General features: G+C 51.0%; 2 protein-coding genes across 6 annotated transcripts in view; one reads left to right on the top strand and one right to left on the bottom strand.

Annotated features, from left to right (window-relative positions):
* Positions 1 to 2,525: 2,525 nt before the first annotated feature.
* Positions 2,526 to 10,441, top strand: PARS2 (prolyl-tRNA synthetase 2, mitochondrial). 4 transcript variants are annotated; one of them, XM_019795858.2, is made up of 3 exons: positions 2,527 to 2,582; positions 2,998 to 3,191; positions 5,762 to 10,441. In XM_019795858.2, exon 3 carries the CDS (start codon positions 5,790 to 5,792, stop codon positions 7,215 to 7,217), a length of 1,428 nt encoding a protein of 475 aa, XP_019651417.2. In that variant the 5' UTR covers positions 2,527 to 2,582; positions 2,998 to 3,191; positions 5,762 to 5,789; the 3' UTR covers positions 7,218 to 10,441. The 4 variants fall into 4 exon arrangements, with proteins under 4 accessions (XP_011218714.2, XP_019651417.2, XP_034509074.1 ...); XM_034653183.1 differs by lacking the exon at positions 2,527 to 2,582 and adding an exon at positions 3,273 to 3,335 and having other exon boundaries at positions 2,591 to 3,116; XM_011220412.3 differs by lacking the exon at positions 2,998 to 3,191 and having other exon boundaries at positions 2,526 to 2,582.
* Positions 9,685 to 20,936, bottom strand: part of TTC4 (tetratricopeptide repeat domain 4) — a 30,140-nt gene continuing 18,888 nt past the window's right edge. The window contains exons 7-10 of one of the 2 annotated variants that reach the window (XM_019795860.2): positions 20,640 to 20,857; positions 19,925 to 20,006; positions 18,316 to 18,398; positions 9,685 to 10,115 (exon numbers count right to left, since the gene is read on the bottom strand). In XM_019795860.2, coding sequence (XP_019651419.1) covers positions 10,085 to 10,115; positions 18,316 to 18,398; positions 19,925 to 20,006; positions 20,640 to 20,857 — 414 coding nt within the window. In that variant the 3' untranslated portion in view covers positions 9,685 to 10,084. Of the gene's footprint in view, positions 10,116 to 15,041; positions 16,219 to 18,315; positions 18,399 to 19,924; positions 20,007 to 20,639; positions 20,858 to 20,936 lie in introns of those variants that run through there. The other variant, XM_002915768.4, reaches the window with a different exon arrangement.

The raw sequence follows: 20,936 nt of genomic DNA, 5'->3' as shown, positions 1-20,936 counted from the left end.
GACATTAAATGAATGAATTTTTTCTGTTTTTTTTTTTTTCCTGCTTTATGGAACTTGTAGGGGTCTAATCATAAATGAACTCTGTAAATCAGATACCCAATAAATAACTGATTAAGTAATTGATTGAAATGTCACACCAGAAGTGGCTGTGGCAAAAGAGCTAGGTTCTGGGTCTCCACCACCCCCGGACTTTCTCACTGGGGAGCAAATCTACTCTGACCACGGCTGGCTCCACGCTGCAAAACCTCCTGCAAACTCACAGTAAAATGCAGCGGTTCTCGGCCTGCCTCCCAAGGGGGTCCTAAGCATTAATTAGTTACCATTGGTAAAGTGCTCTGAAGATGTGGGGGTGTATAAACACGGCAAGTCATTAGGCCTCTCCGCACCACTATGCTCTACAGCCTGGGAACTGCTAATTGAGAAATAATTAACACCTCAGGGTGCAGAGGACGGATGCCTGGCGTTTCCAGGATTGGAAGCGATGTAATAACATGCACTGGAGCAGGGAGAAATATAAGGTTACTGTGGATCCTGATACTGAAGATTATTCACCTCCTGCCCCCAGAGAGGAGGCGTGGGGAATATTGCTTTTAGCATTGCACTCCTTAGGGAAAGCCTGGACCACAGTGCTGAACTGCAGGGGCCCAGTGACAGTCTTAGAGCAAAAGAGCTCAAGTCCAGCCCAGCTCTGCCTGGCCTCCTAGGTGGAAGGCAGATGCCAATCATGGGGTCAAAATACCCAAGCTGTATTTTCTTGCACCGTAGGACCAAGGTGATGACACGCACTGACACCACCCCCTGCAACCCAATGCCCCACAGGCCGTCCAGTCCCTTTCCTGTAGACCAGCAGAGCTAGCCCAGACTGCACATTAGGATCATCTGGGGAATACGGATGCTCAGGCCCACCCCAGGTTGATACCCAGCATCTCGGGGCTGGGGGACTGAGGCACAGGGTAAGTCCAGTGTCAGGTTGAGAAGCACTGCTTTGGCCTGTGTGTCAATCACTGTGTTAGGAGCCCTGGGAGATAAAGATGTAAACTCTATGACACCCCATGATTCCCTCATACCAGCTCATCATTTCCTGATTCCCTGCCCGAGTGTCCTGGTCCTTCAGCCTGGCCATTCTATTCTGCTCCCGCTACCATTCTTGCCCTGGTAAACCCAACTCATCCTTCAGGCTCAGCTCAAAGATCACCTCCTCAGTGAAGTCCCCCTTCCCTGCACTCCCACAGGACTTTCTTCGGCCCCTATTACAGTGATCATACTATGTTGCTCCTGGCCGATCTTGGGGTCTGACAACATGTTGGGGCCAGCGTCTTGCCCTGGGTCTGGTACATTTTAGGTGCTCAATAGACCACAGCTGTTCTTAGTTAAGTGGAGTTACATGATACACAGCTCCCTCTTCAGGACAGGTGCGGTTTTTCCCTGGGTCTAGAACATTCTTGCCCCAGAGAGCTCCAAGGCTCTCTCAGCTGCAGGTCTTTACCGAAATGTCACTTTCTAGATGAGGCTTTCCCTGATCGTCCTAAATTGCAACCGCTCTACCTCCAGTCCATTCCTTTTTCATAATTTTTTCCCCCTATGGATGGATAGTGATGGATCCTGTCTTTATTTAAAACTTTGGTATTCTGTTCACCATGGATTTTTTTAAAGATTTTATTTATTTATTTGACAGAGACAGAGACAGCCAGCAAGAGAGGGAACACAAGCAGGGGGAGTGGGAGGAAGAAGCAGGCTCATAGCAGAGGAGCCTGATGTGGGGCTCGATCCCATAACGCCGGGATCACGCCCTGAGCCGAAGGCAGACGCTTAACCGCTGTGCCACCCAGGCGCCCCCTCACCATGGATTTTTTAACATTAATATTTTAGGTTAATTGCATAAAAAACTACTTACTTTGGTTACTGAGTTCCTGCTCCCCTCCCAAATTTCACTGTATTGATTTATTGACTCTTTTCACTAGAACGTAATCTACCTTGAATTCAGGGAATTTTGTTTTGTTCACTATTCCCAGTTTCTCCAAGTGGTTGGTACATGGTAGCCGCTCGAAAAAATGTTTTGGAAATAAAAGTTTGATTTAGTATCTTAAAAACCGTCCTGGGCTTTGTAATGAAGGTATTGTTTTCTGTTTAAAAATTTTAAATGTATTTAAACGGAAAGCCTGTAAAAACCTAGAGGAGATTCCGAACGGAAAGGCCTACTGTTGCCTTGGTTACACCACCTCCAGCCTTTCCATTCCGAGAGTAGGAAGGTCCCGGGCAGGGGGAGGGAACCCCGGGCTTCTATCATAGAGTTACACCTCTCTAAATCCTAGAGGGCACTTCCGGAACGGTAATTTACTCTTCGCTGTCCAAGCCAATCTGTGGTGCTGCAGTATAGCCGGGCTCTTTCTCCTTAGCTAAACTTCCGGAAAACCTCTCACAGGCGCCCAGAGTGGGGTGGGAGGGGCCTGTCCCCGTGAGAGCGCTTTGTGATTGGCGAGAAAGGCAGGAGGCGGGGTTGGGGGGGGTGGGCACGCCCCTGGCGCAGGCGCATTGGGCCGGCGTGGCGGACGCGCGGGCGGCGTTGACTGGCGCTTCAGTTGGTGAGCGTGGGTGACAGCAAGGATTGGGCGCGGGCGGCGCGGGGAAGAGAAGGCTGGGGCTCGGTGTCGGTTCTAGGCGCGGAGACGTAGGACCTTGGTGGCTGTGCTTCCCTCCGTGGTTTGGGGCGGGGTCGCAGTCACCTGAACTCTCGGATAATGTGTTTCGTCTGTTGTAACATGAGGGCCGACCTTCCTGCCTTGTGGACCTCGGGTCTTGTGAGTGTCTCGGTGTTCCTGGAAGTGCCAGCCCTGGAGAGACCCTCTGGGAACGCCTGGTGGCCCGGCGAACCTTCCCATTTTACGTATGGGGAAACTGAGGCCCGGAGACTGAAGTCACTTGACCAGGGTCACGCAGCCAGTGAAGGCCGAGCCGGTTCGTAGAACTAGGTCTGGAGTTCATTGCTGTTTTTTGCAGCACGGTCCGAGACGGAAACCGTGGAAATTGGAGGCGAGGACCTAGCCTTCCGGGAGTGCGCCTGTGCTCATCTGCAGTGTGGCTGGTCCGGTGACCGCACATCCCTGAGTTTACCCGTCTTGATGACAGCAAACACTGTGGCGCTGTTGGAAGCGCTGTAGGCACCGCTTCCCTGATTGGATTGCAAGGCCATTGTGAGTTAACTTAAAAGAGGCCTGTGCCCCAAGGGCCTGAGTAGCTGCTCTTTAAAAGTTTGTTGAATGACTGAACGATTNTTGATGACAGCAAACACTGTGGCGCTGTAGGCACCGCTTCCCTGATTGGATTGCAAGGCCATTGTGAGTTCACTTAAAAGAGGCCTGTGCCCCAAGGGCCTGAGTAGCTGCTCTTTAAAAGTTTGTTGAATGACTGAACGATTCAGAGGCTCTTTGCCTTAGTTGGAGGTGTAGGACACGTTAATTCCTGTGCCGCTTTCGAGGTATTGTCTGTAGATAACCTTGAAAATTTGAGATAATAGTAATTATTCTACCGTCTGTGTAAGCTGAGGGGTCTGAGGATGGGGACACATTGGGGGTGAGGGCAGAGGGCTCAGGTCTCTTAAACTATCCAGATAATTGTCATATTGCACCTCTTCACTTAGCTTTTCATTCACTAACATATTTGATCAGCAAACATTATTAATAATGGCCTAAATACTAGGCATTGTGCTACGCCCTGAAATTTAACAATGTAGAAAACATCTTAACTCCTCGTTTAATGGAGAAATAGGACATGAAGCATTGCTCACTCCCAGTGCCTGGCACACAGCAGTTCCTCAGAGATATTTTTGAAAATTATTCCAGAACAGCAAACAAAAAAGAGGTGTGTGCAGTGAGGGCCCAGAGAGGGAAGTGATTATCTCTGGAGGGGCTGGAGAAGCTTATTGCAATAAGGAGCCTTGAATGTTGCAGTTGCTGGGGTGCAGCTGGCCTCTTCCTAGAAGGATGAGCAGTTTGGGGCATGTTAGGGGAGTGGTAGGATAAACAGCTGAAAGAGTTATGTTAGGATCAAAATATGAAGAGACTTCCTGTGGAAGTACCATCCCAAGAAAATTATGATGGGGAGCCGTTAATGGGTTATAAGCAGGGGAGTGATTGGATCAACTGTCTCTTTAGCTATAACCTGGAGACGGGACAGACAGGGTTCAAAAGTCATTCAGTTCAGTCACTGATGGACATTTATTGAGTGTCCACTGTGTGCAGGCACCGTGCGGGATGCTACAGGTGCGACTTGGAATAAGACACGGTTACTGCCCACGTGGAGTTTATCGTGCTTTTCCCAGTGTGGTGCCTCGACCAACAGTATCAGCATCACCTGGAAACTTGTTAGAACTGCAGTTTCTCTGCCCACTCCCCAGGCCTACTGAATCAGAGACTCTGGGGCTGAGGCCCCACAATCAATGTTTTAGCACGCTGTCCAGGTGATTCTGGTGCTCACTTAAGTTTCACAACCACTGGGCTACTGTAATGGACTGAGCATTTTTGAGGAGCTAACCCAGGATAGAGGCAGTAGGAGCCAGAAAGGAGGTGGGGGGGGACTGTAAAGGAAGGTCAGAGACAGACTTGTCTGCTCTAGGAGGAGTCAGGGGTGAAGGAGTTTCTCGCCACTGGCCTGAGGTGGGACCTGAAGTGAGGGAGCCAGATGTGGACCATGTGGGCTCACCTCTGGGGCCCACACTTTTCCACTCATCACATTAGGGCTCTGTGGTAGTGCGTCCCAACCTGTCTCAGGCCACAGGCCATGTAGGAGATGGTAATATTTGTACTGTGTACGGGGGAAATGGATGAGAGTGCCTGAGGTGGCAGGGGACCAGCTGGAGGACTTGAGGCCACTGGGAGCTGGAGGGGCCTGCCCAGGGGTTTCAGGCTCCAGGGGTGAGAGGAGGCAGCAACTCATAGTCCGCAGACTGCAGGGCAGCTCTGCTTCATGGGGATGCTGAAAGGTAGAGGTGCTCACTGAACGTGGCAGTATAAATCAGGAACCTTAAAAGAGTTCATATGTGTTGACTCAGTAATTCTGTTCCTGAGAATCTCTCCCAAATGTACCACAAAGAAAAGCCTTCTGTTGTAGATTGTGTATAACAGAGAAAATGACAACTCTCCGTTGTAGGAGAATCATTTCCGATATGCTTAATGGAATGTTATACTGCCATCAGGAATGTGAGTGTTTTGTAAAATCATAGAGAAACACATGTGCTCATTCAGTAGACAGTGTCTCGTAAAGCCCTGCTCCATGCTGAGTGGCAAGTAAGTTAGATATGGTCCGTGGCCACACAGAGCTGCGTGCCTGGGGGGAGAACAGTCACTCTGAGGGTGATCAGTGACCAGTAGGGGCTGCTGTGGGAGAAGCTGGCCTTCTGGGTGTGGGCCTGGAACAAGGAAGGCATCTTAGAGGACAGGACGGCGTCCCGAGCTACACAGAGTGCAGTCAGCAAGAAGCACACTGGGAATCCAGGCTGTCTGATTCCAGAGCCTGTGTGATTCCATGCAGTGCAGTGGTGTCTCTCTACAGTATGCTGTTATATTTTTATAAATGGAAAAAAATACTGATTTTTTTAAAAACGAGAAGTAGGACTTGAATCTGCTAGAAAATTAGAAATGAAAGGGTTTGCATCTGCAAAATCGGTGGCTGTCTTAGAAGCGTCTTGGAGACCAGACTGAGCTGGCTACGTCGCAGTGTCAGAACACAGTTAACGCTTATCTCCGCATGGCTCCATTCTCTCCAGGCACAGGTGCTCCTCTGGACCGGGTGTCATGGAAGGGCTGCTGTCAAGATGCAGAGCACTGCCCGTCCTGGCCACCTGCAGCCACCAGCTCTCTGGGTACGGTCCTCATAGGTTTTACCACTGTGACCCTGAGAGAGGGAAGCGCTTGGTGCTGTCCCGTGTGTTCCAGCCCCAGAATCTTCGGGAAGACCAGGTGCTCCCTCTCGAGGACAGATCTGGCAACCTGACCTGTAAGAGCCAGCGGCTGATGCTGCAGGTGGGCCTGATCCACCCGGCAAGCCCCGGCTGTTACCACCTCCTGCCTTACACCGTGCGTGCCATGGAGAAGCTCGAGCGGGTGATAGACCAGGAGATGCAGGCCATCGGGGGGCAGAAGGTCAACATGCCCAGCCTCAGCCCAGCAGAGCTCTGGCGAGCCACCAACCGGTGGGACCTGATGGGCAAAGAGCTGCTGAGACTTAGAGACAGACACGGCAAGGAATACTGCTTAGGACCCACTCACGAGGAAGCCGTCACGGCCCTGGTTGCCTCCCAGAAGACAATGTCCTACAAGCAGCTCCCGTTCCTGCTGTACCAGGTGACAAGGAAGTTTCGGGACGAGCCCAGGCCCCGCTTCGGTCTTCTCCGCGGCCGGGAGTTTTACATGAAGGACATGTACACCTTCGACTCCTCCCCAGAGGCCGCCCGGCACACCTACGGCCTGGTGTGCGAGGCCTACGGCAGCCTGTTCCGCAGGCTGGGGCTGCGGTGCGTCAGGGTCCAGGCGGACGTGGGCAGCATCGGGGGCACCGCGTCTCATGAGTTCCAGCTGCCGGCCGACATCGGGGAGGACCGCTTTGCCGTCTGTCCCAGCTGCGGCTTCTCAGCCAACACGGAGACGCTGCGCTCGTCGCAGACCGACTGCCCGGCCTGCCGGGGCCCACTGACCAAAGCCAGAGGCATCGAGGTGGGGCACACGTTTTACCTGGGCACCAAGTACTCCTCCATTTTCAATGCCCAGTTCACCGACGCCCAGGGCAAGCCGTGCCTGGCCGAGATGGGCTGCTACGGCCTGGGCGTGACGCGGATACTGGCCGCCGCCATAGAAGTGCTGTCCACGGAGGACTGCATTCGCTGGCCGGGCCTCCTGGCGCCTTACCAGGTGTGCCTCATCCCCCCGAAGAAGGGCAGTAAAGAGGAGGCGGCCGCCGAGCTTATGGGCCACCTGTATGACCTCATCACGGAGGCGGTGCCACAGCTCCACGGGGAGGTCCTGCTCGATGACAGGACCCATCTGACCATTGGAAACAGACTGAAAGACGCCAACAAGTTTGGCTACCCCTTTGTGATCATCGCGGGCAAGAGGGCCCTGGAAGACCCCGCACATTTTGAAGTTTGGAGCCAGAACACCAGTGAGGTGGTCTTCCTCACCAGAGAGGGAGTCACGGAATTTCTGAGCCAAGTGCGGGTTGTCTGAAAGCCCCCGAGCCATCCCCACCCCGTCCTGCAGCCTTGGTGTTCATTCTAGTGCTGCCTTTTCCTACGCTCCCTTCCAGGGCCGGTCTCTCCAGAAACAAGGCAGCTCATGGAAGGGGGGAGCGTGTTAGGGAAACTGACTTTTATCCAGTCCTTTGTTTAGACTGTTTGTATTTAAAGTCCGTGATTCCATTCTCTGGGCTGACCTTGCTGCCACATACCATTCCTCTTCTATTCCAGCGTGGAGGCTTCTGTGAGGAGGCAGAGGGGCAGGAAGGAGCTGCTTCCCTTGGCCCTTGGGTGAGTCACTTCCCTTCTCTCTGCCGAGTTTCCTCTGTGGAGGGTGGGAGTGGCCGGCGCCCAAGACCCTCCCAGCTCTGGCAGTCTGACCCCTGGCCTCTTGCTGTATTTGGTCTGGAGAGCAGGCCCACCAGCCCTCCTCCACTTGGACATGTCCCTTCTCCTGCCGGGGCCTCAGATTCCCCATCTGTGACATGAGAAAATGGAACTAGATCTGTAAAGTCCTTACAGCTGTCACCGGCAGGTTCCACAAGAGGTTTGTGACAGGCAGATCTGGTTCCTCTGGTGCCCCATAGTCTAAGCTACGGAGGAAGTTGATAGAATTGGCCAGTGGCCCGAAAACTACCTCCAGAGACCTGGCTCCGCTGAGGCGGCTCAGCGCAGAGGTCATGCTCTATGGATTGAATAAAGTCAGACTGCCAGGACGAGCCTCGCCCGTTAGCGCACGGCGGTCACGCCTGCCATTTTAACTGTGCAGCGGCTTCCTACCTGAGACCCTTCTGTCCTTTCTTTTTCTACCATTTCTGCAGTCCACTCAAAAACAAAAAAACCCTATTTTTGTTGGCTGGGAATATGTTTGAAACATTTCTTCCCCCCAAAGGTGAGGGATAGCAGGCTTCAGGTGTCACGGTGAGCCTGTCCTGGGAGCAGAGCTGGGTGCTAGAGCCATGCCAGGGGCACATATCAAGGTCTCTGCCTGAATCATGTGGGAAACTAGGATCAGACTTGAGCCGCCCCAGCGTACTGCACTTCTTGTCTTGGCCAGTTCTCCCACCTGCCGAACAGCTTCCGAGCAGCGGGTTTCCTAGTTATTGTACATGCCAGGCCCTGATGGCCCCCAGGCCTACCACTGGTGCTCTGGGCCCAGCGTTCGGGTCAGGAGATGTGCGTTCTGAGAGCAAACCTAGAAAGGCTGGATTGTAAATGAGGGGACCTTCCCCTTGGCTGCACTTTGGTCCCACCCAGTCCCGGTTAGGGTCTGGGGTGTGGCCTAGGCTTCATGCATTTTAAAGCTTCGTAGATGATTCTACCGGTTGCAGCGTACTTCTGGGCAGTGGCCGTCCCTGAGCGGCTTCGTAGCTGAGCGTTTCTTTGAGTAATTTGCTCTGTACGTTATCAGACTGCTGCGAGCTCTCTGCTTTTAATGGTCTGCGCATTTATTTGTGGAGGGCCTGCCACATACCACTGTGCCGTGAGGCACTTTTATAAATTATTTTCATACCTTAAACTGTGAGAGGTGGGTGCCATTCTTCTTTTACGGAGGAGGGACCTGAGGCTCCATCCGCAACTTACTCGAGGACGCCCAGCTATTAAGTATCAGAGCTGGAATCCCAGTACTGACCAACACCTACGCCATTCCCGTGACAGCTGCGTGGCTGTTGCCTAGACAAAAGTGACTTCCGTAAATAAACTGAATTATTTGTGTGTAGCTAATCAAATTAGCCTCAACTAGATGAGCACTTAGAATTGTGCAAATTGGTGTTATACTATTTTTAAAAATTTAATTCTTACTGAAGTATAGTTGACACAGAGGGTGACATTCGTTTCAGGTGTTCCACAAAGCGATCCAGTAACCCTGGACTTTACGCGGTGCTCCCCAAAAGTGTAGCCTCCGTCTGTCACCGTGCACTATTCAGTACCACTGGCTCTATTCCCTGTGCCGTACCTTTCATCCCTGTGTCCTAGTCATCTGTAATTGGAAGCCTGTACCTCCTACTCCCCTTTCTTTAATTTTAAATTTGTGCGCCATAAGCTGATTTATGGAAGCTGGAGGGCTAGCCTAATGTAAGCACTTTCTAAAACCAGATTTCAGGAAGAGAGAGCCAATTAACTTTAAACTCTTCATAAATGTTCAAGTTACAAAATAATTTGAGAACGATACAGAATCATGTAAGTTTAGAACAGGACTTGGAGCCCGCCTGTCCACCCCTCATATTTCACAGATGGGAAGCAGGCCTGGAGTGGGAGTTAACCTGCCGCACACCATCTGACTGGCAGAACACCTGATTGCAGGCCAAGAGCTATGCCCCGAAATCAGGCTAGCTCCAGTCGATCTTGTTGCATCAAGAGGTCTGGCTGGATCGGCCTCTGAACTACAAACGCCTTGTAAGTGTGAAACAGGTACTGTCCTTTATTTTCCAAGGGCGTGCAGTGACTGGCCCGAGGGCAAGCCAAGTGGGAACCCAGGTGTCCTGATTACTAAGCCAGTGTGTCTTCAGAGGCCAGGGGCAGTACACTATGGTGGAAAGACCAGAACCCGGAAGAGACACAATCCTGGATCCACCATGTACCAGGGACATGGTCTTAGACAAATTACTTGCCCTTTATGCGTCTCCGCTTCTTCATCTGTAAGATGCACTCATGGCAGTGTACCTCCCCGGGGTTGCCTCAGCTCACTTGTACGTGAGATGCTTAACCCTGTGCTGTCAGGAAACACTTCCTGCACACCAGACGACAGGACATGCCACCGTGGAGCTCCGGATCTGCTGGTAACGTAGCTCAGGACCCGGATCAAGTTTTCTTGATGCGATGTTTTATAACCTTCCTGGGGCGTGCCGTGGGCAAGAATTAAGTAACACCGGTGGAATGGCTCCATCTCCTTAGAGGAAAGACAGATATTCAGACTGTCTACCTTATTCTCTTCTGTCCGAATTTGCCAGTTATCTCTTGCCATAAATTGATGAAATGGGGATGCTGGCAAAATAACAGGCATAGGATTTGTTATCATTGCTCATTCCTTGGGGAGATCTGGAAGCACCTGGCCAGGAGATATTTAGCAGAATTAATACTTGGGGACAAAAGCTGGTGCATAACAAAACCATTGTGTAACTCAAGCTGAGAATGTAAATCAAGGGCTCCATTAATATTCTGTGTTTTAATGGAAGAAACACCTGCTGGGCTACCAATAAAGGCATTTTGCAGAAATCTGTTGAAATTGTTGTTTACTTAACTACGTGAGTGCCAGGGAACTTCACAGAGTTCCCAGCGTCCATTTCTACACCAAGATGACAGAATGCTTTTTAGAATGTATTACTATGCATCCAAGGGCATGTAAGGTTTTGTTTTAGAGTTAGGAAAAGTTCTGTAATGTGGAAAATGGGGAACTTTTTATGATGTTACTGCAAACTTAGAATATACTTGAAAAAAAAAATCAAGATGCTGCCCTTAATTTAAAATAATGACTTCCATCATAGCGACCCACACTAGACACAGGAGTCAGACTGCCTAGGCCACCCGATAGCTGTATGACCTTGTGCGAGACGCTTCCTCATGCTTCCTGCGCGTCCTCGGTAAAACAGGGACACCAGTGCCTGGCTCACAGCAGGGAGCGTGGCAGCTGCCCTTACACTAGGCCAGTTAGCCCTTTGCATATAGTGTTCGGGGCGGGGGGAGGGGGGTTGCACGTGGGCCAGCGGAATGGGGTGGCATCTTTAGGGTCCCCCTGTTGAGATACCACTTTGGTGCAGGGATGATCTCCAGTCCTACTAAGCCAGCCACTCTGAAGGCTGCTAAGGAACTTCCATAGTTAGAGCCTAAGTGCTCTTGGCTAAACGAAACTGTGTAGGGCTAGGAGAGGGAGGAGGAAGCACCGAGGTTAATGGTGACTGAGGACAGGCCATTTGCCAGGGAAGAACTTGTCAGCCAGCCTCACCCAGACAGCTTGTGGGCTGACGGGAGCCCCACCGGCAGGGTGTCGAGTGCCATGGGGAGTCAGCTGTGGGCTCTGGCTGTCTGGCTCTGCAGACTAGACTCTTCTGCCCAGGCAGACAGTCTGGGGACATTGCATGACACTGAATGCCAAGATGTTACCACAACATTGGCGTGAATGGCCAAGGGCAACTGGGTCTCATGCCGACTCTTCAAAGGCAGAAGCCCAGTCTTGTTACAGATACCTGCTAAAGGGCTTAGAGGAGGCATGAATTCAAATCCTGGCTCTCCTTTTCACTAGCTAGCTAACTTTGGGCAAGTTATTTAGCCTCTGTACCGCTTTCCTTGTCAGTAAAATGACACCGTAAACTACTTGCCAGCTCGCGGTGTCAGGCCGAGTGACAGGCCGAGTGAGCGAGCCGGTCCGCAGGAAGCACCCTGGATACTGTCTGGCGCGGCTGCGTGCTCAGTAGATGGCAGCTGTTGCTAGTGAGCCAGGCCACCTGTGCACGCCCCTGGAATATGACCCTTGCCTTTGCTTGGGGGTCCTTCCAGCCCACATTCACCACCCTTCCCCGGTCCCTCTCCCAACTTCATGGCCCATATCCGTCGTGTGGTGGCTTCCACCCGTGATCTGTTTAGAATTCATCACCCCTTCCTCTGGGCCAGCAGTTAGTAATTGTTGTGTACCTGCTGTGTTGAGCAGGTGCTGTGCTAGGTGCTGGCAGTATAAGAGTGCACAGTTCAGGGTCCCTGACTCAGTTTACAAAGAAGTGGGAGGAACCATCCATTAAGCAGACAATTAAAATGCAGCATGGCGAGTGTGGTGATGGTACAAGTGCCATGGGACGTGTGAGAGAGGGGGCCAGGAAGGCTTTCTGGAGGAGGCAGCCAGGCCTGATTAAAGACTAATGTTGAACAGGAAAGGGAGGAAGAGTTGGGGGTGGAAGCAAGGGTGCAAGTGAGAGTAAGAATGCTCCAGGCAGAGGGAGCAGAATGTGCAAAGGTCCAAAGCTGAGAGCATGGCATGACTGGAGAATAAAATAAGTGTCATGGATTGAGCACTTAGTTTGAGGCAGGCTGTTCCATGGACATCACAGAGATTAATTCATGCAATCCTCACAGTACCTGCCTGAGGTGGGTGCTACTGTGCTGTTCGTGTTGCACACGAGGAGACTGAGGCCCGGAGCCTGAGGCCATCAGCTAATGAGTGCGGGGCTGGAATTGGAAGGCAGGCAGCCTGGCTCCAGAGGTTCCTCCCGGCCCATAGCTGAGCCGCGTCCAGGATGGCTGGGCTAAGGAGATTGGGGAGAGGAAGCCGCCAGGTGGTTAGGGCCGGACCCTGAAGCGCCTTGAGTGCCACACCAAGAGTGTTGATAAGGGAACGGGGAGCTGCTGAAGGCTCCGAGCAGGGGTGAGGACTTGCTTGTTGTGGCTTTATTTCTTCTCCTTGGAGCAGTTTCCAGTCAGAGTGCGATTTCTGATATCTCAACAGCATGACCTTGAGGGCAGAGGCTGCCTGATACACTTGGGCCTTGAGGCCCTGCCCTTGATTGGTGCCAGTTAGGTTAAATGTTTGTAAAGCAAATGGAATGAAAGGAACACAGAAGAGGAGGCAGGTGGGCTCCGGAGGGAGCTGCTTGGGTTCAAATCCTGGCTGACACTCAACTAGTGGTGAGACCGCGTGGCCCCATCTCCTTTATAAAATTAGGATCATAGGGGCGCCTGGGTGGCTCCGTTGTTAAGCGTCTGCCTTCGGCTCAAGGCATGATCCCAGGGTCCTGGGATCGAGCCCCACATCAGGCTCCTCCGCTGGGAGCCTCCTTCTTCCTCTCCCACTCCCCCTGCTTGTGTTCCCTCTCTCGCTAGCTGTCTGTCAAATAAATAAAATCTTTAAAAAAAAAAAGATTTATAAAAAAAAAATAAAATTAGGATCATGGGCCTGAGTGCGGGGCTGTCATGATGAAGGGAAGAATCCAGTATGTGGTTTGTACAGCGCCAGAACTCCCGTGTTGACAGCCACCGTAATTTCTGTCCATTCCCTGCCTGCCCTCGTGTACCTGCCAGCAGTGTTTCAGGGGTGGCTTAAAGGGGCCTTGTCCCCCTGCCCTAGGTCTCCAGCTGCCACCCCAAATCCACAGAGGTAACCACACAGAAGTCGGGTGGTCCCACCTGTGTCCCTGACCCCTGACCCTGGGAAGGTACACACCAGTCCTGTGAGGAGGAGGTGCCTGCAGTTCGTGGGAAAGGCTCTGCCTCACATCAGGGTTGTGGAGAATGTTGATGCCTTGGCCTTGCCCTTCCTTCCCTGAGCCTCAGTTTCTTCATCTGTAAAATGAGGCGGCGGATGGCTGGGTCTTTGAGGGAGCTCTGACTCGGTTCTGCTGGTGTCCCAGGTAGGGGCAGGCGGCTCGGGAGGCAGTGGGCGAGGGCCAGGCCCATGCCCCATGGGACTCAGCTCCCTGCAGCCGGGGGGCCAGGGGGCGGCCAGTGGGACCCCCGCTCTTAACCCCAGCCAAGCTCTAGTCCTAGCTTTCATGGCCGGCTCCTAAGTTGGCACTCTACCCACTCCTCTGGAGACCAGAGGCAGAGAGGTCAGAGAAGGCAGGGCCCATGGCCAGGAGGCCAGAAGCCTTCCTGGACGGGATACAAGGCAGGCACATGGGCTTGAGCCCAGGAATGCCCTTGCTAATGCTTGTGTGTGTGCAGATGGGTCCTTGGAACAGGACTGTGGTTTATTTTTTTCATTCATTAGTTCCTTCCTTCCTTCATTCATCCATCCAATCATCAGCCCCCACACAGCTCCCTGTGTGTCACACTCACCGTGTGTCAGGCCTGGGCACTAAGACAAATCCCCACCTGGCCTCTGTCCATTGAGAGCTTGCCTTCTGGAAGTTTTCGTGCAGTGTTCCTCAAACTCAGCCCTGACAGTCTGCCAGACGATGCTGTTGTGGGGCAGTCCTGTGCACACTACGGTGCTTAGCAGCACCCCTGGCCTCTCCCCATAGATGCCAGTAGCATCCCACCAAGTCGTGACAACAAAAAATGCCTCTAGACATTGGCAGGTGTCCCCTGGGGTGCAAGTCACCCCTGTAGAGAACTGCTGGTCTGATGCTGGGGATCTGCACAGAGGTGCCATGCACAAGCCTAGGAGGTGGGTGCGGTGACTCATTTTAGAGGGAGGCTCAGAGCAGCCCGTCCTCACAGGCACAGCAAGTCAGCAGCCGCCAGGGTTCCAGCTGTGGTCTGCAGTCAGCCACGCTGTCACTTTCCTCCCCTTTGTTTCTGCCCACCCGAGCCGGACAGAGAGGCAGGGCCTGAAGCTGGCTGATGATAACCAGGCCTGCCAGGAGCCTAAAGAAAGGACTGGGTGGTGGGGATGAAGGTTCCAGAACTTGGTTTTTCAAGGCTGTCCAGGAAAGAGGCAGGTAAGCATCATTCACAGATGAGTGAGGTGGCACTGGGACCCGCTCCACCCCAGGACATGAGGCTGCTGTGCCACGGAACCCTGCACTGGCCGCCAGGGTTGCTGCTGGCCAACTGTTTGGCTTCGTACACAGAGTGCCGAGTTCTTACAAAGAGAGCCAAGCAGTGCGTCTAGCTGGGGAGAGCAAATGGTCTCTGTATGGCCTAAGCCAGGCAAGGGTGGTGGTGGGACTTCAGCTTTCTGGCCACAAGCCACATGCAGGGACCCGCACCTGGAAGGAAAGCTGCGTGGTTCTTTGTCAATATTGCACAGCAAACTGCCCTTCAAAGACAGTGAAGCGCACGGCACAAAACCTCAGATTAGTGCACCTTAAGGACAACAGCTGGTTCCAGTTTAATGACGCATTAGTTAGCTTTGCTACAGTAACAAACCACCCCCAAATCTCACTGCTTACAACTACAACAAACATTTATTTCTCATTCATGTTACAATGAACGGCTGCAGGCCAGGTCCTTCAGCTCTGCTCCACATCCTACCATGCTGGCACCCAGGCTGAGGGAACAGCTGCTAGCTGGGAAATGTGTTCTCATGGCAGAAGGAAAAGAGCATGAACTCACCACGCGATGCTCTCCAACCTCCTGTCTGAATGTGTCTACCCACATCCCTTTGCCTCCCCCGGGGGATGGGGCAGGTACTGCAAGCAGTCCCGTGGCTACAGGTAAAGATATAGCCTATCCTCTAGGAAGGAGGGAGCAAACAGCTATGACAATGACTCAGCTGCCAAAAGATGTTTAAAAGGCACAAAATCCTAAAATGTGAAAACTGGGGAGGAACTCAAGAGTCTACCATCCAAGTCCATCAGTTTCCCCTACTGCACAGAGCAAGAAAACTGGTAAACTTTTTAGGGGATTTGCAGGACCCTGGTTTGTAGGTCTTCAGGGTGCAGAAACAGGAGCCAGGTTTCCTGACCTCATCTCACTCCAAGGACCTACAGCATGCCCACAGAGCAAGCCTCTCTGCTCGTGAGACACCTGGAGGTTGGAGTCCCTCAGCCTGAATGCCTTAAAATTATTTGTGTGCTTTGTGTATATGCATGGTTTGAGGGGTGGCTTCTCTGAGGCCTCGAACACCATAAAGGTCCAGCCAGAACCATGGCACTGGATCCTGAGTCCGTGCCCACAGGCCAGGACCTCCTCAGGTCAGTTGCTGTGGTAACTGTAAGATGGTCCCTTGAGGGATAGAGCTGGTGATAAAACAGCTCACAGTGAGTCCAAGGATGTCCTGACCAAGGTGCTGAGTTTTGTATCAAAAGAAGAGAGTGGAGACCAGCTGGAGCTTGGCAGTTTGACCACAGAGAATGTAGTTCAGGGAAGTCAGCAGCTCTCCCCCGACCACGATGCACGGAAGGACTGTCCCCAGGGTGGCAGAAATAAAGTGTAAGGCTCCGCTGATTCAAGTGTGCTGGACTCCAGGCAGAGGCAAGTGAGGGAGGAGACCCAGGAGGCCTGGCTCCGCCTGGCTTGGTTACTTCACCTGGTGCACCTTTTTTCCCTGGAGGTAATTCCTACAAAAAGCAGAGGATCCTACACAGACCAAAAACGCGGGTGTCAGGGCTTTTACGAAGTACCTGCAGTGAACACAACAGAAGAAGGGCTTAACTGAACTGTGATCTTAATCACCCGTGCACCTTCCCAACCACATTCAAGGTGAACCTTTGGATGCCAACATTAAAATGCAAGTTTAGCATGTTTATTTGTTTGGCTGTTTACATATCTGGCAAATTAGGATGACCCTCTCCCTCCTACAGCCTAGCCAGAACATTTGGGCCAATCCTCTAGCATCATGTATGCCTGTGACTAAACATGGAATCAAACTATAAGAACATGCAGCACGCATTCATTCATTCATTCCACAGTGCGTGCCCAAGGTAACTTGGGCCCTGTGCTAAAACAAACAAAAACCATCATCCTGCTTTCAAGTCCTGAGGGGAGGGAGATAAATAATTAATGACAGCAAAACAATCGCAGAAGCATTTGTGAGGTACAGCATTAGCCCAAAGGGCACGATTCCCTCTGTAGGAAAGGGGAATCAAGAAAAGCTTCCTGGAAGGTGCCTTCTCCGTCTGGACTTTAATTTAGATATGGGTAGTGATGAGGCACGGGGGAGCAAAAGCGAGGAGGTGCAGGTCACCAGAGCATTTGCTGTTGTTGGGGCATAAAGCAAGTGGAGTGGAGCAGGTTGGAGAGGTGGGCGAGACCTTGGCCTCCCAGATTGAGGACTGTTAGCATTATTCAATGTGCTTGGATCTGGACAGAGCGGTCTGTATCTTAGCTCCACCCAGTTCAAGGTCTGAAGTTGCCAGAATCCTATCCTGGATAGCCTCTTACCTATGCCAGTCATTTAAAAAGTGAACAGTTCCAACAGCATTTACATTTTCTGAGAAGCATGAAATTGGCTTTCCTCCACAGATCTGCTTTCTGTATAGATTTCTCCCCCATTTTTTGGTGATGGGGAGAGTGGACCTCAGGACTTTAAAGAATTGTGGTAATAATTTGCTAATAATGGAAAAAATGAACAGCTAAAAAATTTGTCTATAAACCAGAAGGGAGATAGAGTGCCAGAAAAAAATCCTGCTAAGAGAAGTCATCAATCATATCTGAAGAAATCTTCACCTCCTGCCTAACAAGCCAAAGCAGAAGCATCAAGACCAGCTGGACCCCCTACCAAGTCAGTCACCACATCACCAATTCCCATCCAAGCTGCCTCTGAAATCTCTCTCCGATCCACCCCTTACCTCATGCCTCACCATCAACTAGTACATACAAAATCTGTACACAACTTTGGAAATTTTACCTACACATACTCTGTGGCTCCACTATCAAGATAAAGTACGCTGCTGAGCAGGACGTTCAAGGCTTTCATGAATGGCCCTAGCCCAGCTCTCCAGCCTCTTTCCTACCATGCCTAACCAACCCTTATGCCCAACACATCGGGCTCCTTTAGCCTAAACGCAACAGCATTTGCTTTGTTCAAAGCTTAGGGAAAAATAGTCTAAGAGTCTACTTACAAATCCACTGAGGGGATTCCTTTATGGTCCAGGAACACCCCAAAGTTGAACAAAGACACAAAAGCCAAATCCAGCTGGCTGCCACAGTTCCTAACAAAGATTCACTCTTACAACAAGACTGCCCTTTACAGTTTACAAAAGCACTTTGACTCCTCCTCTCTCACTGGGTCTTAAATACCTGAGAAAAATGTAGGCAAGAATTAGTACTCCTATCCTAAAGATGAGAAACCTCCCTAGGGAGGCAGTATGGCCTTACAGTAACACGGCCAGTAAATGATGGCGTCAGACTTCACAAACCAGTGTTCTTTCCATATGACAGTCGCAGGGGCCACAGGCACAACGAGGAACACGAGTGCCGACCCTGCTGTTTTCAAGTACAACAGCCAGGCAGCTTGTCCCTGCTCAGACCAGCCCCATTCACGTCTCCCAGTCTGAGGGTGTCCTGGCTGCAGAGCAACGGGCTGAGTCACACTGAAGCCTGTTTGGCCAATGACCTGGGCCAGGACCCATGGTTGCCATCTCACACTTTTGTGTCCAGGGCAGAAGAGAGGGGAGTACAAGGGAGTCCAGCAGCAGTGGAATGAGACCCTGGCTGGATCCCTGGGCTGGCGCCTGAGCACCTCCCCTGGCCTACTCAGCCTCATGACGGTGGCTCACCTGGGGTGCTGCAGCACCTGCAGCAGGGTGCTCTTGGGAGGCACCCAGTAGAGTTCTGTCCCATCTTCATCCTCAAAGTAGACCTGCAGAATAACAGAGGAGCAGGAATCAGATACAAATACAAGGCCTCAGCAGCACTAGACATGTTGAGGCCAAGCCTAGGGAAAAGCTAAAGAGATGGCAACTGTTATTAGTTGAATGACTTCTCTATAGAGTTGTGGAATATAAAGCACTCGGTCCTCGCCCATAATACTAAAAAAGGTATTATGGGCTCCATTTTCCAAAGATAGAACGAAGGCTCAGAGAAGGGAAATAACTCACCAATGACACCCAACTAGCAAACAGAGGAGCCAAGATTCAAGCCCAGGCCTGTGAGCCTTCACTTCCCTAGCAATACAGTCCTAGACCCCTGAGATGTTGGGGAAGCAAGCTATCTATGGTGGCCCAAAGCAGGGGAAGAGCCCGAGGAGGATGAGAAGGATGTCCATACAGGATGGTCCTGTGCAGGTGTCAAAACCCACTCAGGGTGAGGAAGCTGTCTATACAGGAGGGCTGGCAGGGAGTGAGGGTATCAGAGCCCGGTCAGTGGAGGGCAGTCTGGCTGGAAGCTGGCCAGCCAAAGCCAGGTGATAAGGGCTACCTGGTAGGATGGCGGTCCAAGATGAGGTGTCAGAGCGCATATAGGTGAGAAGGGTATCCTTGCATGGGGACGGCTGATACAGGGTGTCTGAGAATTAGACGGTACTAATGTATCAAAGCTAATTTCCTAATTTTGATGGTTGGGATTATGAAGGAAAATATCCTTGTTTGTAGGAAACTGACACTGAAGTATGACACTGAAGTATTCAGGGGCAATGGGGCATCAGTTGGCATCTTACTCTCAAATGGTTAGTAGAAGAGAAAGTCCTTGTACTGTAAGCTGTGATTTAAACAAAGGAAAAAAAAAAGTCCCAACAATGGAATATTATTCAGCCTTAAAAACAGGCTACAATATGGATGAAACTTGAAGACATCAAGCTAAGTGAAATAAACCAGATACAAAAGGACAAACGGTATATGGCTCCACTTATATGAGGTTCCTAGAGTAGTCGCATTCATAGAGAAAGTAGAATGGTGGTTGCCAGGGGCTGGAGGGAAGGGAGAATGGAGTTACTGTTTCACGGGTGCGGAGTTTCAGTTTGGGATGATGAAGTGGAGACGGATGGTGGGAATGATTGTAGAACCATGTGAATGTACTTAATGCCACAGAAGCAGGCACTTAAAAATGGTTCAAATAGTAAATTTTATGTTCTGTATCATTTGACATATTTAAAAAATTTTTTTTATTTTTTGAAGAGTTTATTTGACACAGAGACAGAGAGAGTGCAAGCACAAGCAGGGGGAGTGGGAGAGGGAGATGGAGAAGCAGGCTCCCCACCAAGCAGGAAGCCCAATATGGGGCTCCATCCCAGGACCCGGGATCATGACCTGAGCCAAAGGCAGACGCTTAACCCACTAAGCCACCCACAATTTTTTTTTTAAGGCATTAAAAATTTGCCCTATCCACCCCCCCACACACCCTCCACCGCAAAAAACATCCCATCTAGGAACAAGGTAACACATCTCTTACCTCTAAATTATCAGGGCAGTATTTCCGCTCTAAGTCCCAAGAAGGCGTTTCACCAAACATCACCATTAGATGATCAATAAGCCTAAGGATGTAACATGTACTTTCTGGGTATCAATAACTCATGATCTATTTTCTACCTTGCAGTCCCTGGACACCCATTCAGAGAGCTATCAAAAATGTACAAAACATGAAATGCAGGCCTAAGCTATTTTGAACCAAAACCATCTGACTTAAGCTAAAATGTGTATGTATGTGTATTACTTGTCCTGTTACGACATAGTAATTTCCTTTAAACTGACTCAGGCTTAACATTCCTTATATTTAGCCACATTCTAAGCATTAACCCTATGAAATCACATGTTAAAATTGCTAGTTGTATTTTTTCTAATAAATACACACTTCAGTTACTATGCATATACCACCTAGAATGACTTCGTATCTCACCAGAGATATGTGTCAGTGCTTGACAGACGGTACTGTGGTGCTCTACTTACTAGCCCAGTTAGGATGATGGTGAGACTTGTGTCTGTCACTGCAAAGCTAGTTATGGTTAGTAAAGGGAGAAATCAGCTCCAGGATAGAGAGATTATGCCAAACCAACTGTTAACCCTGTATTCTCTTCCCTCCTCAACCAAAAATCCACTTGTCCCTCTGCCGAGACAGCAAGGAAAGAGCATGCCAGCAAGAACAGAGGGCTCTTAAGACAAGTAAGTACCTGGAGTCCTCGTGAAAAGCAGCGATGAAGTCCGACTGGGCGTGCTCTGGGTACAGAAAGAGCACGGGCCAGCTTAACCTGCCCTGCTCATCTACATTCAGCCTGGCTCCACAGGGGTTCTCCGAGCTGAGCCCATCCAGGAAAAGCTCACCTGGACCTTCTGAGTCTGAATCTTCATCCTGACCGGCAGCTTCAGAGACTAGCCTGATGTTCCTAGCCTGGATTAAAAACAGAAATACACACAAACCTTACTGTGTGGAAGGATGCAAGCCCATTTCAATAGCAGGGAAACCATCA

Source organism: Ailuropoda melanoleuca, chromosome 2, assembly GCF_002007445.2.
Source record: "Ailuropoda melanoleuca isolate Jingjing chromosome 2, ASM200744v2, whole genome shotgun sequence".
Lineage (NCBI taxonomy): Eukaryota > Metazoa > Chordata > Mammalia > Carnivora > Ursidae > Ailuropoda > Ailuropoda melanoleuca.
Note: the sequence above shows the minus strand (reverse complement) of the source record. Positions and strands in the feature narration are given on the sequence as shown.